Source organism: Microchirus variegatus, assembly GCF_963457635.1.
Source record: "Microchirus variegatus genome assembly, chromosome: 11".
Classification (NCBI taxonomy): domain Eukaryota; kingdom Metazoa; phylum Chordata; class Actinopteri; order Pleuronectiformes; family Soleidae; genus Microchirus; species Microchirus variegatus.
In genome coordinates, this window is record NC_139812.1 from 8,795,431 (window position 1) to 8,813,049 (window position 17,619).

The 17,619-nt window shown below is 40.2% G+C and overlaps 1 protein-coding gene across 1 annotated transcript; it reads right to left on the reverse strand.

Annotated features, from left to right (window-relative positions):
* Positions 1 to 5,459: 5,459 nt before the first annotated feature.
* On the reverse strand, positions 5,460 to 9,474 carry lgalslb (lectin, galactoside-binding-like b; the record flags this gene model as incomplete). Its single annotated transcript, XM_083897830.1, has 5 exons — positions 5,460 to 5,603; positions 7,444 to 7,630; positions 8,661 to 8,749; positions 8,840 to 8,932; positions 9,442 to 9,474. The coding sequence occupies 5 exons, from the start codon at positions 9,472 to 9,474 to the stop codon at positions 5,460 to 5,462; spliced, it is 546 nt and encodes a 181-aa protein (XP_083753956.1).
* Between the last annotated feature and the right edge of the window lie 8,145 nt (positions 9,475 to 17,619).

Consider the following 17,619-nt stretch of genomic DNA (forward strand, 5'->3'; position numbering starts at 1 on the left):
TGAAAAACTCGCCAAATCTTCTCTGCTAGTTATTGAAGTCTGAAGACATAACATATTCTAAATTTAGCAATTTATTAATTTACCAAACAGGGGCCTCAGTAGCATGTGGAAAAAACATACACAGCCACAGCAGCCTCCTCATGGTGGTCACCAGCGGGACCGTATATATGTTCCCCGGGACCTATGTTCCCCGCTTTGTATGTGACCGGGGAACATAGGACCCTTTCTCTAAAAAAGGGTCCTATGTTCCCCGCTGTTCACCCAAAGGGTCCTATGTTCCCCGCTTTGTATGAGACCGGGGAACATAGGACATTTTCTCTAAAAAAGGGTTCTATGTTCCCCGCTGTTCACCCAAAAGGACCAGGGGAACATCTTACCCTACCCCTTACCCTAACCCTAATCCTAACCCTAACCCTAACCCTAACTCTGGCCCTTACCCTTACCCTAACCCTAACCCTAACCCTAACCCTAACCCTTTACCCTGGAGCTCCACACCCAGGCTTCCACAAAGTGGGGAACATAGGACCCTTTTTTTAAAAAAAAGGTCAGATGCTCCCCGATCGGGGAACATAGGACCCGGGGAACATAGGTACGACCCCGTCACCAGCTTGGTCCCACACTGCTGTGGGATGATTTATTACCACAAAGCATTTTTACAACAAAGAAATAATCAACCGAACACAAATATTCTTACCTTTTGTGCTAAATTTACACATAAAAAACCATAACATTGTTTGCAGATCAGGTCACTTATATTGGTTTCATCACATCATTAGCAACACGTTTTCACTTTTGAGTCGTTCAGTGTAAACTGTGACACCTGTGCTGTAACTGTGTTTAACTTCTTTAAACTCCCGATATGCACGGCGAGTGCATCACAGTGCAAAAATGTGTTTCAGTAAGAGAGAATGCTTTGGAGTTTTGCAGTTAAAAAGTTAAATAAATAGGTTTGGGCCACTGATTAATTGATCAGAGATGGGTTAGAGTTCTAGCAAGTGTGGGGAAACTGTAAAATGCATGTTAAATAGATCTACATTCCAGCAGGTATCACTGATTAGTTCCCTTCGTCTCTGGGCTCTGTCAGTAAACCCTGGAGAAACTTTTCCAGTTAATCCAGAGCCAAGAACTCCACAAAGAAACTTGTGAGGTTAGTTTTTGTCTTTGTGAATTAATTCCACTCCTTCACAAAATGCATTCACGAGGCGACATGGACAACGGTAACCTTAGCAACGGACAGGAAGTTAGCCAGAGAAGGACATTAAAACAACACCTTTAACACACTGCATTTGTTGGGCCTGGACCTGTGGATACAGGAGTATCAGGTCAGCCAAGTCTGCATTTTCTTTTTAAGTCACTACTCCTTTTATTTTATTTGCATTTTAATTCTTTTATTTTCTCTTTACTTTTTATTGACCATCTCATAACTGATAAGTCTATGACTTATTTGACTTACAGTAACTGCAGCCTATGAAGGTAATGAGGGGTTTTGAATGGTGCTCTATAAATAAATGTTATTTTTGTTGTTTCAGTTATTTTTTCTGATTAGTACCGAGTTGAGTTATGAAAGGAGTACCAGCAAGTTCCAAAATGAGGAGTTTGGTGTTTGTTTGTTCTACTAAAACATGATAAACATGTAGAGACATCAAGTATCTCAGGTAATTTTAGGGATTATTACGTTTATTACGGAACAACAAGTGACAACCATATAAAATGTTAACCTTGTTCTGCAGCTAAAAGAGTTTGATCCAACACATCTCACACATTTCCTTATGTCACACAACTGTTGGAGCCAAAACATGTTCATTTTATTAAAAAAACAAAACAAAACAATTTTTTTTTTTCAAAAATGCTTTCATATAAACATCAAAAGTTTGCATGTTACCAATACAGTATGTATAACGTTACCACACACACGTCCTGCTGGTAATAAATAGAATTATCATACAATCACACAATACATGAGCTACACATGAGCCTATACTTTTCTTCTACTTTGAAAAATGATATCATGACGTCTTAGGAAGCCATTTTGCTGTTTTATTTGTTAATACTAAAACCAACCAACTTTCGTTAATATTGTTTTGCTGGTCCAAATGTTTATGTCAGCAATATGCAATATTAAATCATCATGAATTTAAGCAAAGCCTCATCTTATAAACACGTCAGGTAAATGGTAGAAAATGGAGCAATGGAAAAAAACAGGAATGAACTCTGTCTTTGTTGTTTACAAAACAGACAGGAAGTCACTTATACATGCCTGACAAAACGCTTCCTGCTCGCAACTCAACTTTATAACTGTCATGGAAAAGTGAAGCCTGTGAAGGTCAAGTTTATAACCACGTACATCCAAAGTCCAAAACCAGAGAAAAATACAGTCCTGGGTCAAACACACGGTTTCAGATACACATCAGTTTAGGAAGAGTGCAGAAAATTCCTCTCAGAAAATCTATTGACATCAGTGTGTAGGAGCATCCTAAATAACTAAGTGAAGTATAAACAGTATTTCCACCTCGGTATTTATCCAAGACATTCAGTTTTTTTACTCCTGCATTTAAAAGGGTTCTAGGTCGTTAATTATCAAAAGATCTGAGACAGGGACCTACTATTTTAATTTAAAGTGAAAAAGTACCAGATCAGTAACCCTGCTGGCTTCTCATGTACCTGCACCACAGCCACCTAACCCCAATGGGAACAATGCACAATTGTCGTATGTTGAGAATTTACTACATGACTGCTGAAGTATGGTCCCATTATTTGCACGAATACACACAAACCATAACGAAAGAAAAACGGTTACACATTCCTTGTACACACATGTTTTTTGCAACACTGGATAATGAACTTGGACTTGTCACTGCTCTCTTTTAACAAACTATGCATTTCCTGTTTGTGCTCAAAAATAAACCAGCAGCTGTCAAGATATAAAACAAGGAAGACCCTGTCTGACCAAACATTGTGTTTTGGTCACTGCAGCTCACTGTGCAGAGAAAGTACTTTAAATTTGCTCGAGCAAATGAGTGTTTCCAGAGAGCACCGCAGTGAGATCAGTGCAACAAACAGACATCATGGCAAACTTGTTAAGGTCAAACCTTCTTTGCTGTGTTGATCAGTTTATAAACCATGACACAGCATTAGATAAATGCATGATCATTATGTGCTGGTATGGTAACATGAGGTCTGAGCTTAGGCGATTTCATTTAGGGCAGGGGTCTCAAACTCAAATGACCTAAAATCACAATTACAGGAGGGGGCTGGTCAAGTAAAAACTAGTCAAACTTTTGAGGGAATAAAACAACTGGCTGGGAGATATGAGCTTATACATACGTCACCATATTCCATCATATCGCAGTTTCAATATTGGCAACAAAATTTCACAGAATTCCAAAATAAGTGTTTGTTTTGAAAAGGAACGAGGTATAAATTTGAAATAAAAAAAACATGTATAATTCATTGAATCTGTAAATAGGAAAAACTGGTAGCAGGCTGCAAGTTTGAGACCTCTGATTTGGAAAAATGTAGAAGAAGCTATAACAAGTGACTACAATTATGACATTATCAAAAACAACAAAACAAAAGAAAAACTGACTTACCACCTGGAAACTTTAGTCATTTTATTATCCATTATTAATGATATAGTAAGTGTTGGGAATGATTTATGACCAATTAATAAAGAAATCAATTACATCATCATCCCTTCATGAGAATCGTTACAGTGACATTCTTATTGAGTTCATTGTGACAAAACATAGTGAATGTTAAGTTCCTTAAAAGATAACAGTGTCAATACTGATGACTTTTGTTTTATAGGTAAACTATGCTATCACTGTGTTTATTCTAACCTTCCATCTGCCTCAGTGGAGAAACAAATATCCTGTGCAGAGAGAACAGAGAAACAGATCGCTCAAACAACTCACTGGCTGCAGTGAACAAGGATGAAACTGCTTTGTAACATCTACCTGCTTCAGCGTGGATCAGACATGAATGTGGAATGATTACAGACTCACTTTTTTAAAGAGCCAGAAAACACGTACGACACATTGTGCGACTGGAAATGGAAATAACCAGCCATACCACTAACATACTGTGACATAACGTAAACATATTGTGCATCACTGTAATCGTCTATGCTACCACTGAAACATGAATACTATACATTCAATAAACCTTCCAACCAACAGTTCGGTTGACTGTGGAACGTGTCCGCTAGATTTGTTGTTTAGTTACGATCATAACCCTGCGCACTTCAACAGCACCCGTTTCTTCTTACTGTTTAGTGAAGTGAGTGTACTTTAACGTGGATGAGTTGCATATTGTATTATTAAATAACTCGGATGTTGTTTGCATTTAAAAATGTGTTTCGAGTTGAACAGAAAAGATCAGTTGACTTATAATAATAGTTATTTGAATTAAATAAAGTCATAACTTTCCTGACTGTTCACCAAACAGCAGAATTACAGCTGTAGTGATCTCTAAAATGAGTATATCTACCAACATTTTTGGATATTGAGGTCAGTGAAACAGCAGTGTGTTACCATGACAACTGGGATACACCCAAGGGAGGGCGAAGAAGTACTTATTGGGTTGATACACCAGCAGAGAGGGGCCGTAATACTGTGTGCTATTGTGTTCTGAAGACTGACTTAACTGCACATCACATGAACAGATTTTGTAAAATGTTGCTTCAAACCAGCTTTTCATCAGAATCTAAAAAGCTCAGACTAAGTATCTAAACACTGCTTAGGCTCAATACTGTGAGTTTTATAGTAAGCACCTCCAAACAGTGTCTATTCTTCAGTTTGATCATGTCTTAATGCCTACATTGAGAATTTCCCTCAATAATGGTATGGTTTATTGGCATACACTACCCATAAGTATATATCTGCTTTAAAATAATAACTGTTTGGTTTTTGTAGCCTTGGAATAAGCCTTTATATATATAATTGTGGCAATGGCCTTGCTTTGCGGAGGCAGCCATTTCACCCCTGGCCAAAAAACTTGGCTTTTTCCTCCGCTGCCGAGTTTCAGACGTATTTTCCTGAGTAACTACTTTCTGTAACATCTGAGCTTGAAAAGACTTCCACAGCTGCCTCTATCTTAGCATCCCCAAAGGATTTAACATGGAAAAAAAGGATGCACTATTAATAAGCTGTGAGATTCCTGATCTGACAAAACTGGGGCTACAAGGAAAAACACCTGAAACAGAAGGAAACACATTCACCCACAAAGCATCATCACATCAGATCAAAAGGAGTGAGTGAAATTATGCATATTTCTAACTCGTCACTGCTGAAGATCTTTTCCAGTTGCTATTTTGCTGCAGTGGTGCATGTTGGGTTATGAGTGGTGTGGCGTAACAAGCAGACGTGTGTGTGTGTATGTATGCATGTCTGAGTGTATGGTCATCTGTGATGAAGTCCTTGCTTCACACCTGACTTTGCAGAGCAGGAAGAGTGGGGATGTTAACCGAGCTTGGTGATCTGTAGATCTCCTTGTATCCGTACCGTGTCGATAGAGGGCAAAGATTTTACTTTGTGATAAAAGTCAAACAGCTGGTGTCCGTCCACAAATATCCGGAACCTCTGGTGCTCACAGTGGATCTCAATCTGCGGGGATGGAGGGAACAGGAGAACGACAAAGAGATTATGTGATTTGATAATGATGAACTGAGAATAGACAATGTCTTAACACATAATCTAAGGTTAAGGATGAGCACTATTAGTGATAAAATGAAAAGGTGGGATTCTTTGGGAAGTACGTTTCCCCGCTTTCTGGTTGGGAGTTGAAAAGAAAAACATACTACTAATGTCTGCATAGTGAGTATATGCTACATGCATTAGTTAGCCAAGTTGAACAGAGACTGGAAACACTTAGAAATTAATTAAATTACCTACTAATTTCACAATATGCAGTGGTGCGTAATTGCAGTTAAAGACATGGATCATCCTATCTATGTCTGTGTGTCCACAAAGGTCTCCTAGGGCCTGAGAATGCTCCATGTGGCACACCGCCTTCCAGTTCAGTTGATACAGCAATCTTGTTTTGGTCAAAAAGGCTGCCATGAATACACAGCAGCTCTCAATCAACACAGAGCTACAACTGCAAAAAACGTTTGTCAATAATCAAGCTATAAACAATCTATGTCACTTTTTGCGTAAGAGTGGCTGACTAGTACATGCACAACGTGAACCTGAATGAACCAAATACCAGAAGTCAACAGTGCAAACATGTCTTTGTTCATTTTGGTCAGAAGTAAACAAACTCATAGGTGTGTTCACATTGCCTGAGGCAGACAGCAACACACACATCATGTGTCTGTCAAAATCACAAGGCAGTGTGTTGGACACAATCTGCAACACATCCTTAATCTGCATCCTCCCAGCTGTTGACATGAGTCATGACCGTGCAGACAAGCTTGGTCACAGTGACCACGGACAATGACACTTTATCAGAGAGCTGGCGTTACATAATCAGAGATCTCAGAGATGTCTTCAGCGGTTTCACTTTGAATGAATGACTTCTCCAACAAAATACAGCAACGTAAGCAAAACAACAACAACCTCATTGTATATTTATAGCCAAACGTGTGCTAGTCATGTGTTCACTTTCAGACTTATTAGAGCATAATATGAGCTACAAAGTCCTCAGGTCCTTCTACAGTTACTCATCCTGCATAGACTCAAACCCTCCCCCAACATCACCCTGTTTTTCACACTCATCCAGCACACTGATGATGATGCTGCTGCCCCTCACAGTCAACCATACAGGATATGAGCAGTGTTTATTCAAGAGAGATATGATTTAGTTTAGGAACACACTTCCTATGTGTCTCTGCACTGAACATTACTGTTGTAGCTGTATGTGACAGTGTCTTTAAGATGATGTTACACGGAAGTCACTTAAAAAACACGGTTCAGCATGTTTACTGTAGTGTTTCCAAATAGACACATGATTTATTAGTGTGTCAATAATCAATAATTAATTTGTTTCTGGTTAAAAACAGCAGGTGCATGTGTGGTTGCATGTATTGGCCATTGCACAATGAATACGAACACAAACACTCACACATCCATACCACAGCAAATAACTCAAAGGTTGTAATGTAAATGATTATTCATATATATACCTCAGCTTGGAACATGATAAAAAAAATATGATTTAAATTCTCATCAGGTCAAAGATGCTTAAGTGAGACAAATGCATAGACTATATATAAACAGTTTGCTAATTGAAGCCAAATAGGAATTAGGAATATACTAAAAGGCCACCAGGAGGCACCAGAAGAACTCTTGTTTCAGGTTTCCATCAATAGCATATAATCTTAGACCAGACCAGACAGTTTGGACAGACCATTCACCAATCACCATGTGATCATGAGACACTCAGTCTGAGCCTGCATGTAAACAGCTTACATAGCTAGCATTATCGAACAGGGAAGTCATTTACCCTAAAGGGCTGATCAGGGATGAAGGGAAAGTAGTCAGTGGAGGCCTCCTCTTGTGTCCACTTCCCAGAAATGCGGGCACTACGTAGAAACTGGCGGTTACTGAAACGGGCGGTGAGTTTCAGGGCTATGTCGTGGGGCACCTCCTCCTTCTCCGAGTCACGGCCGCAGGTCAGGCTCACGTCAATGCTGCAGGAGGAAGGGACCAGAGGATTGAGGAGTCAGACAGGAGTCCACATAACTCATATGAGATGAATCAGCTGCAACAGCAAACCAACTGTGTGTTAATCGCAAATAATGCCTACAGATAGTTTTGCGCGACCCCCAACTACCACAGCAGCTGTGCAGTTTTACATCTTTGCATTAGTGTGGAGACAATAATTACAGTATGGTGGATATTTAGGCTGCAAATAACTGACTGACTGTCATGTGATGTACACTGATCATAGAAAATGACTTGAAATGTGTCTTGCAACTTTGGTTTAAGACGGGAAAGAAAATACTTAATTTGGGTTGGAAGTTTTAAGTAGTTTGAATATTTATTGTTTGGGTGTAAATATATTTAAAGCCTCTAAGCTATTTAATAGAGACGTGGGAAAGCAACACAGGTTTTTAGTTCCACTTACTCCTTTCCAAGCACCATTCTGTTACTTGTGTTGTTTTTTTTTACTTCAAGTTCATTCATAGAGTAACAACCTTCCTCAGGACTACAGAAGAACAGTTGTGTGTGTGTTTGTTTGAGACTTGCAACAGCTCTGTCTGTGTCAGCAGATGAACTCCGTCATAAATATGGTGCCAGCAGCAACAGCAGCAGCAGCAGCCACAGAACATGATGAAGTCATGGGGAGGTTTCTTCCAACTTTGACACAAGTTTCCATGTAGGGTAAGGACACACCCGAACACGTCTGCCTCACTGAGTGCTGTTTTCTTTTTTCTTTAAACCCCCTTTTCTTCCCTGCTGCCGGGGGAACGACCTGTCTCTGCATGCTTAAGAAGAATAAGAATAAGAAGCCACCATTCTCTGTGGCTGCCCACGCATTACTCACTGTGACTACGATGGAGTGGCTGTGCAAGTCTGACCAGCACCAGTTAAAACAAAAGAGTTTATCACCGAAATCACATCTTTATGCACAAGGATGATACAAAACAGGAGGCTGTGAATACGTTGAGCTGCAGATAAGCTGCACCTTGCATGCATTGCTGATTGCTATCATCATACCTGTCTGGCTCCAGGTCGATAATGCCCATCACTATGATCTTCTTCCCTGGCCGCATGCCGCCACGGATACGTCCGCTGAATGGAACGGTCTATGCAAAATGCACATTTCAGTCATTACAGAGCGGAGACAGCATCAAGGAAGGATTAGCGAAGTGGTTAAAACAAACATCATCTCATACCAGGAGACGTGATAAATCCTCTTTGTCAGGTGAGATGAGGCCGGGGTTCCCCAGCGAGTCATTCAGGTGGTCATCCTCCACATTCTTCAACACCAGAGATAACAAACACACACACACACACAGACATATCATTTAAAGCTCTAGACGCAGATCTATTATTAATTATTAGACGCACAAATTGTACCCTTTGATTAATTTTCTAACAATGGCTGAGGCGGCAGCGGCAGAATTGACATGTTATTCTCCTGTATTTAGGAATAAGAGACAATACATTGGACAACGTACGTCGCACTGGCGCAGCAAATGCACACATTTCGCTGCACTGGCGGCTGAAGGGCCTAAAGATGAAAGCACACACCGCGGACACTTCAGTTCACTTCAACACGTATTGGATTTCCTACTATTTCCTCCGCGGTCACACATGAATGAGGAGTCCCCAGCATGCGCAGCGCACCACGGAGCTCCGCATATACAAACAAGCGCCGGTTAATTGACATAACGGAGCGTAAAAACCAAACCCACGGGCATTTAAAAAACACACACACAAACCAAATTGAATTAAACACCCCACCCGGTTTCCCCGACTCCCCCATAATACTCACTATTCCGTCCTTTTCCACTGCCTGAACCGCCATCTTGAGCAGAATAGCATAGGATGATGATTAGGGGAGCAGAGTCAGCGCTGCCTGTCGGGGAGCGTGGACGCGCGCGCGTGTGTGTGTGTGCGTGGCGTGCCTGTGTCAGTGAGCGTCGTGGCACTGTGGAGGATATTCCTGCTGCTGCTGCTGTTCCTGACTCACTTACACACACACACACACATGAACATTAAGTCAACCACCAACAACAAGGCTCGGCTCCACAGCAGCAGCAGCAGCTTCACTCCACGTCTGTCTGTCTATCTGCCTGTCTAAAAAAGGTGGTGGATATCTGCTGACGTATATGCTTTATAATAATTACAGACGAAAAGCCTAATCCCCGTCTGTTGGTGAAGGCTAATCAGACAGATTTTCGTCAGCACGTCATCTAAGTAATAGGTTTTATAAGCAACCATGAAACCATAGGCGTTTTAGAACATGACGCAGACAGACAGACAGACTACTGTGAATATGAAAACCAGGAGTTTCTTCTGGCCTAATTGACCAAAGTATTTGGTACTTAATATTTTGTGAATGATTAAACAACACTGCAGGCCTTTGTAAGAATAAGTGATACGTTTCTGTCCAGTTCTAATCCTGTGACATTAATTGCTTTTACAGTAAATGAAGAGGACATTCTTATTGTCTCCCCTTCATTGACTCAAGCTCATAGAGGTCTCCTTGTTCCCCAAGTGATGCTCCCCCGTCTCCATCATTCTATTCTGGCCGTTTTAACCTGTTTAAACCCGCTGCCTGCCCCTATGTGGACATTTTTGGACACTACAAGGTGAACTAACTCACCAAGCATCAGCCATATAATGTACTGTATATTATGTTTAACCCTTTAAGCCCTAAGCCTATTTTGTAGGTCTCTACTTGAAAATGGCATAATTTTCATAATGAAAATAGTATATCTCTGCAACCACAAGGTCTATTTGAATACTTTGAGTGTCATGTTAAAGGTGCCATATGTAAGAATGTGGCCAAAAACGGTTACTACATTTAAATTCAAAAGTCTTTCAGGTTTTGTTTTCTGACGTAACTGGCAACCCGTGGATGCTTGGCAGCTGAGACTCTACTCAATGCAATGATTGGTAGACGGCGGTAGGTGGCGCCACATGCCAAAACATGATACACAGTATACAAGCAAATCAAAGTACAAAATGTGAACATTAACAACTCTGTTTGACTTTGATTAAGTGAAGCAGAACAAAATTAGAGAGGTTTTAGTACAGGAAGTCCAGGCGAGGTCTCATTTGTCACATTTTAGAAACATCTGCGGCATTTGTATTTGTTCATGTATTAAACTACTTTTTTCACTTTAATCATAATTAGTATTCAATAAAACAGCGTATGGCTTTGTTTCAAAGTACCTGCATAATTCTATGTATTTTCCATTCCAAAAACGAACATGGGTCTGTATGAATGATTGACACCTCTGTGGCTTCAGCCAATAGAAGGACGCTGTCCTCTTGAAAGTTTGATTGGCAGCTTTGTTAGCCAATGAGAAGCAGCAAAACGTCTGGACGTGACGCGACTGGCTGCTGCCTTTGGATAGGGTAATGCTTCCCATAGGGTTGTTACGTCAGCTAGAGATCCCCGGGATGTTTTTAGTGTAACTGTGTTTTATTTAGACTGAAAAAAATACTTTCACAGATAAACGTCAGAGATAAGATTCATTTTTACAGTTGTCGTTTGCTGTAGAGTGTGTTTTGGGGCAAAGTACCGGAGCGTTCAATCCAGAAATGCGGCGAGTGGTTTGACGCAGCGGTTGCGTACGAAGTTTGATATACAGTAATATATATTTAGTGTTATTTGAGCTGTGTTTGTCGCATTTAAAATAGGTTTATACAGCCTTGTAGCCCAGAACCTCTGCTGTTTAATTTGAAATATTTGTTCTTTATTCTGAGGGAAAGCGCGTAAAAATATTAACATTTTGAAATCACATTTTATTGATAAATGTTTATATTTAAACAAAACATTTATGGGTTCTGCCGAATGATTTGTCTCAGCGTCCCCCAATCGGATTGAAGGGCCAGCTTTCTCACTCCTGGCCCTTGGGACCCACTGCCCTGTATTTTTTAGATTTTCCCCTGCTCCAACACACCTGATTCAAATAGTCAGCTCATCAGCAATCACTGCAGAAGCCTGATAATGACCCATATATGTGAATCAGGAGCTGTTGGAGTTGTCAGGAGTGTTGGAGCAAGGAAGCATCTGAAACATGGGGCATTTCTCAATATCCATACTTGTCCGTACTTCTCCGTATTTGTGTACTCCCGTACCTGAAAACGTCATCGACCTCAGTCCAAGTTCTGCTCCAATTCTCAAGTACGCGAGCAGCGGTTCTCATACCCGGAACAAACCCATATTTTTCATTAATCTTTATACTTTCAGGTAATGGGGAAAAAAACATGCAGCAATAGAGAAAGACACCACTTCCATTTTTTAAATTCATTAGTCGTGTTCATTTAGAAAATGTGGCAGCACAGTCGGTGCGGAAACCTGTGCAGCAAGCCTTGCCCTAAAATAGAAATAATGAAATGAATGAATATTCACAAAATACACCACAATCAACTATATTTCAGTGACCAAACTATCAACTTATATTCTCTTCTGTGTTATTATTTGTGTGTTTTAGAGAAGCCAGTACCACTCGCTACTGGCTGGTGGTACAGTGTCATGATGGCCACCAGACGCTGCAAACACAGGTATGCTCCATCTCTCAGCAGAAAGTATCCAGCTGGTTCCCGATGTAGACGTCCAAGAATTTTCCCCCAGCATCACAGACACGCTGTAATGTAATGGATGGGGAAAGTTTCTTCTTCACATAGCATCTCTTCTGTGGTTCTTGTGGGGGAACAATGCAGATGTGGCACCCATCTGTGGCTCCAGCAGCCTGAACGAATGCCTCATGTCCAGCCCAGCGGGCAAAGCCAGACGCCTCCACCTCCAGTTCCTTTGGTCTGGGGAAATGGATGACCTGGTGAATAGTGGTCATCATATTGTTCACCGTCTTGTGGACGACTCTGCAAACAGTTGACAGCGGTAAATTGAAGATATCTGCCGTGACCCTGGAGGAGGCTCCACAAGCAAGCCAATCAAGACAGTCACCAGCACCTGAGTCTCATGACTCCATCCATGGGACTTGTCATGGAGCATCAACATCATATTACTGTATCACAACTGCATATACAGTATATGCTGTTTAGTGCAATAGATGTGATAATTAGTTGATATTAAGGGATGAGTAGTTCTTACCTTGTTAAAAAGATATGCCAGTAGGGCAAGCCTCCTCTCCCTCCTCCACAACCTGGCTCTTCTTTCCCAGATCCTCCTCTTCAGTTCAGCAGCCTGCTCTTCAGCCTGCTGGTAAAGCATCCCGACTGGGAGAAGAGAAACATGTCTCACCACTTACCAACCTCCTCAACACCAGTGCCTCCTAATCCAGCCCTGCATTTTATAGACGTCAGGCTTTTGCAGAGACTGATGACAAGCTGGCGATTTAATCCAGGGTTAGGGCAGGGTAACATCTAAATCATGCAGGGCAGTGGTCCCTGAGGACCAGATTGATACACTGCATAACACCAATAACCTCCCACCACTGGTCTGTAATATGAAGTCTCAAGACAGCATTTAAAATATGTTAAGTATATATAAGGAAATGAGTAGTGGTTGTTTTTAATATAATATAGCTAGTTTATATATAGCTATTACAGTTTTTCTCGATTGTTTGCACACATTTTCTGAAAGCATGCCTCATGCTCTCAGAACTCTACACACAAATCCAAAAACACACACAAAATGGGCAAAACACCTCAATTCTCAAAACAATGTTATTTCTTCTCAAAATTTTGTTTTCAAATGACACACACAAACCATCATATGAATAGACATTTATAAGAACCAGTTGAACACTGATGTGCTCAATGTAAAACACTATGATGAATGTAAAACACTTCTTCTCCGTTATGTGTAAAATATTTTATAATATTGTTTTTATAGGCCCTGTGGTGGACTGGCGAACTGTCCAGGGTGTGACCCCGCCGATCGCCCTACGTCAGCTGAGATAGGCACAGCACCCCCCGCGACCCTCCGGTGGAAGATGAAGCGGTAGATAATGGATGGATTGTTTTTATACTCAAAACACACAAATACACAGTAACATATATTTTATTCCTATTTATTTCCCACAAAAACAATGTACACAGTGTACATCCCAACCAACACAAAGTTGCACACACAGTGGTCTACATACAAAACAGAAGAGCTCACCTGTTGCCCATTTATGCCTATGCACTGATTGCAAATTGTAAAGCTGTGTGACAGGTGTTTTCCCATGTGATGAGTCAGTTTGCATAGTAGGGAAATTAACTTTAGAATTTTGAATGACAGTGTGTTCCTTGTGAAAAAAAGAGATTTTCTTCATGAACTTTGTGCCAAATGCAGAGAATTGGTGTGTAGTGTTTTGAAAAAAAGTATGCTTTAGAACTGCAATTTGAGTGTAAAGCAGGAATTGTGCTTGTACTTTAGCAGAGTTGGGTCAGGGGGTTGATGCATGAGTTACCTGTTGTGGTCATTGTGTCTCAAGTACCCGTATTTGTGTGTAAACAATTGAGAAAAACTGTAAAAAGACTTAAGTAATCAAAGATCTGCCTTACTGTAATAGTGTCATGTTTGGACAGCGCGTCCACCCAAAGTTACACAGTGTTGCTTTCAGTTATGTTCATGTCATTTGCATAGGGACCAGGGGACATGTCCCTACCCCATCATGAATGGACACATTTAGTCCCCAACTCTTCGATTCAGTAAGGTTGACTACTTTTTAAGGGTAATTCACTGTTGACCTCTTTTCTTGAACTTCTTATGTAATCTTGTTTGTTTCCCCCTGATGTCTCTTGTTTTGTGCTTCTACCTTGTGGTCTCATCAGGTACTGCTCTATGATCATTTCAAGTTGGTGGGAAGTTAACAAACTGACAAATAAGTTAAGGGGCTTTGTCTGTACTGGACATGGATGTATAAGGTACTGGACAACAGGGAACATTTTTGCAGGAAAATACTACGGTGGCCCTGAGGTGCAAAACACAAACATAAATCACAAAACACCAATGCAAATAGCAAAACACATTCGCAAATCAAAAAACACAAACACAATTGATTTGCGTTTGTGTTTTTTGATTTGCATTTGTGTTTTGTGATTTGTGTTTGTGTTTTTGGTTTCACGTTTGTGTTTTTTGATTTGCATTTGTGTTTTGTGATTTGCGTTTTTGGTTTCGCGTTTGTGTTTTGTGATTTGCGTTTGTGTTTTGCACCTCAGAGCCACCGTAAAATACTGCTAAATCACTATGAAGTTACAGTAAAACAGCTGTCAATTTGCAGTAAATTACTTAAAATGTATGCACTAACCTAAGTGCAGCATCTATGTATTGTACTGTAAATGTCCAAAAAGCACTTTGCTGTGAAAGTAATGCAATTAGCCCCTGACACTTGAAATACGGTGGTAAATAGTGGAAAAGTGGAAAATACAACTTGACAGATAGTGGTTATGATATAGAGACATGGACAAGCATCTACACTTTTGCCCTCTCTGATCAAGTGAAGGTAACTTTTGAGACCAATTTGTCTTTCAAATATTATATATATTATTTTGTATGTGGCCCAAATCACAATTAAAGGCCCAGTGTTTATTTTAATTTATGTTTTTCTGCTGAAACCACCCACCCTACTACTCTTCAGAGTGTTGTGTTGCTCCTGGTGGCTGTTTTAGCAGTGCATGTCACATTTAAAATACTTTGTATAAAAGCATTTACTAAATTAGTAAATGTAATAATGTATAATCCTTTCAGAATAAAAATAGTTTAATATGCCTTTAATATGTACTTACAGTTTTTCTCAATTGTTTACACAAAAATACTGTAATTCTCTGCATTTGGCACCATTTACATGAAAAAAATCTCTTGTTTTCACAAGGAACACACTGTCATTCAAAATTCTAAAGTTAATTTCCCTACTATGCAAACTGACTCATCACATGGGAAAACACCTGTCACACAGCTTTACAATTTGCAATCAGAGCGTTAGCATAAAAGGGTTCTGTTTTGTATGTAGACCACTGTATGTGCAAATTTGTGTTGGTTGGGATGTACACTGTGTACATTGTTTTTGTGGGAAATTAATAGGAATAAAATATTTGTTACTGTGTAATTGTGTGTTTTGAGTATAAAAACAATCCATCCATTATCTTCCGCTTCATCCTCCACCGGGGGGTCGCGGGGTGACATAGGACGATCGGCGGGGTCACACCCTGGACAGTTCGCCAGTCCATCACACCTATAAAAACAATATTCTAAAATATTTTACACACTTATGTATGTACTGTCTGTAGCAAGTGTAACACTAAACAATGAAAAAGGCCTAAGTCATTATTATCAATGGAGAAGAAGTGTTTTCCATTCATCATAGTGTTTTACATTGAGCAGATCAGTGTTCAACTGGTTCTTATAAATGTCTATTTATATGATAGTTTGGGTGTCATTTGAAAACAAAATACCATTTTGAGAAGAAATAACATTGTTTTGAATGTAAAGTTTCATTTTGCAGGAGAATTGAGGGGTTTTGCCCATTGTGTGTGTTTGGATTTGTGTGTAGAGTTCTGAGAGCATGAGGCATGCTTTCAGAAAATGTGCGTAAACAATTAGAGAAAAACTGTAACAGTAAGGGCCTTGCTGTACAGAGGCAGCCATGTTTATGATGACATGATTCTACAGTAATCACACTTCACATTATGAAACAGAACTCACTTGATGGTTAATGACAAAGCTGATGCATGAAGTAATTACAGTTTTTCTTGTTAATTGTTTACACACAAATACACGTATTTGAGACACAGTGACCACAACAGGTAACTCATGCACCAACCCCCTGAACTAACTCTGCTAAACTACAAGCACAATTCCTGCTTTACACTCAAATTGTTCTACAAAATTCTACAACACACTTTTTTTCAAAACACTTAACACAATTCTCTGCATTTGGCACAATGTTCATGAAGTAAATCTCTTGTTTTCACAATGTACACACTGTCATTCAAAATTCTAAAGTGAATTTCCCTACTATGCAAACTGACTCATCACATGGGAAAACACCTGTCATAATAGGGCAACAGGTGAGCTCTTCTGTTTTGGAGTAATGGATGCCAACATTGGAAACAGAGGCAGAGCCAGAGGAGTGATAGTACGAGGAGGAGGAGGACGGGGAGGACGAGGAAGGGCAAGGACCACAATTTCTGATGAGATCCGAGCTACTTTGGTTGACCATGTGTTCAACCATGGTCTAACAATGAGGGAAGCTGGTCAAAGAGTACAGCCAAATTTGAGCAGGTACACTGTAGCATCCATCATCCGGACTTTCCGAAATGAGAATAGGTAAGAAATCTACTCTCACTAGAAAATTGCACTACTGCAGCATATCAATACAGTACTCAATGAGTAGAGTAGTGCAGTATTGCTTGTGGACTGTAAAAATAAAGTATTCAAGTATTTCGGAAATGTATTTCTACTTTGTATTGCAGGACTGAAAGATTCCCAGTGCAAGGTGGCCGTGAACGTCTTCTGTCTCCTGAACAGGAAACTGAAATTGTGAACATGGTACTAGAAAATAACGCCATAACATTACGGCAAATACAAAGAAAAATAATAGAAAACAATGAGATATTTCAAAATATTGATAGGGTAAGCCTATCAACACTGGACCGTGTCTTGCGCAGAGATAATCTGAGGATGAAGCAGGTCTACAGGGTGCCATTTGAACGCAATTCAGAAAGAGTCAAAGAATTGCGATATGACTATGTGCAAGTAAGTCCTATACAATCCCCACAATTGATGCACACACTGTATAAATTATACATATTTCAGTATTGTAATCATATGAATAGTGACCACTCCATGTCTATTTTTATGATATTGTCATGTGTGTTTCAGAGAGTCCTTGAGCTAGAGGCGGCTGCAGTGGAGCACCAGTTCATCTTCATCGATGAGGTTGGATTCAACCTCACAAAAAGACGGGGAAGGAGGGGGAGGAATATCATCGGCCAGCGTGCCATTGTGGAAGTCCCTGGCCAGCGTGGAGGGAACATCACAATGTGT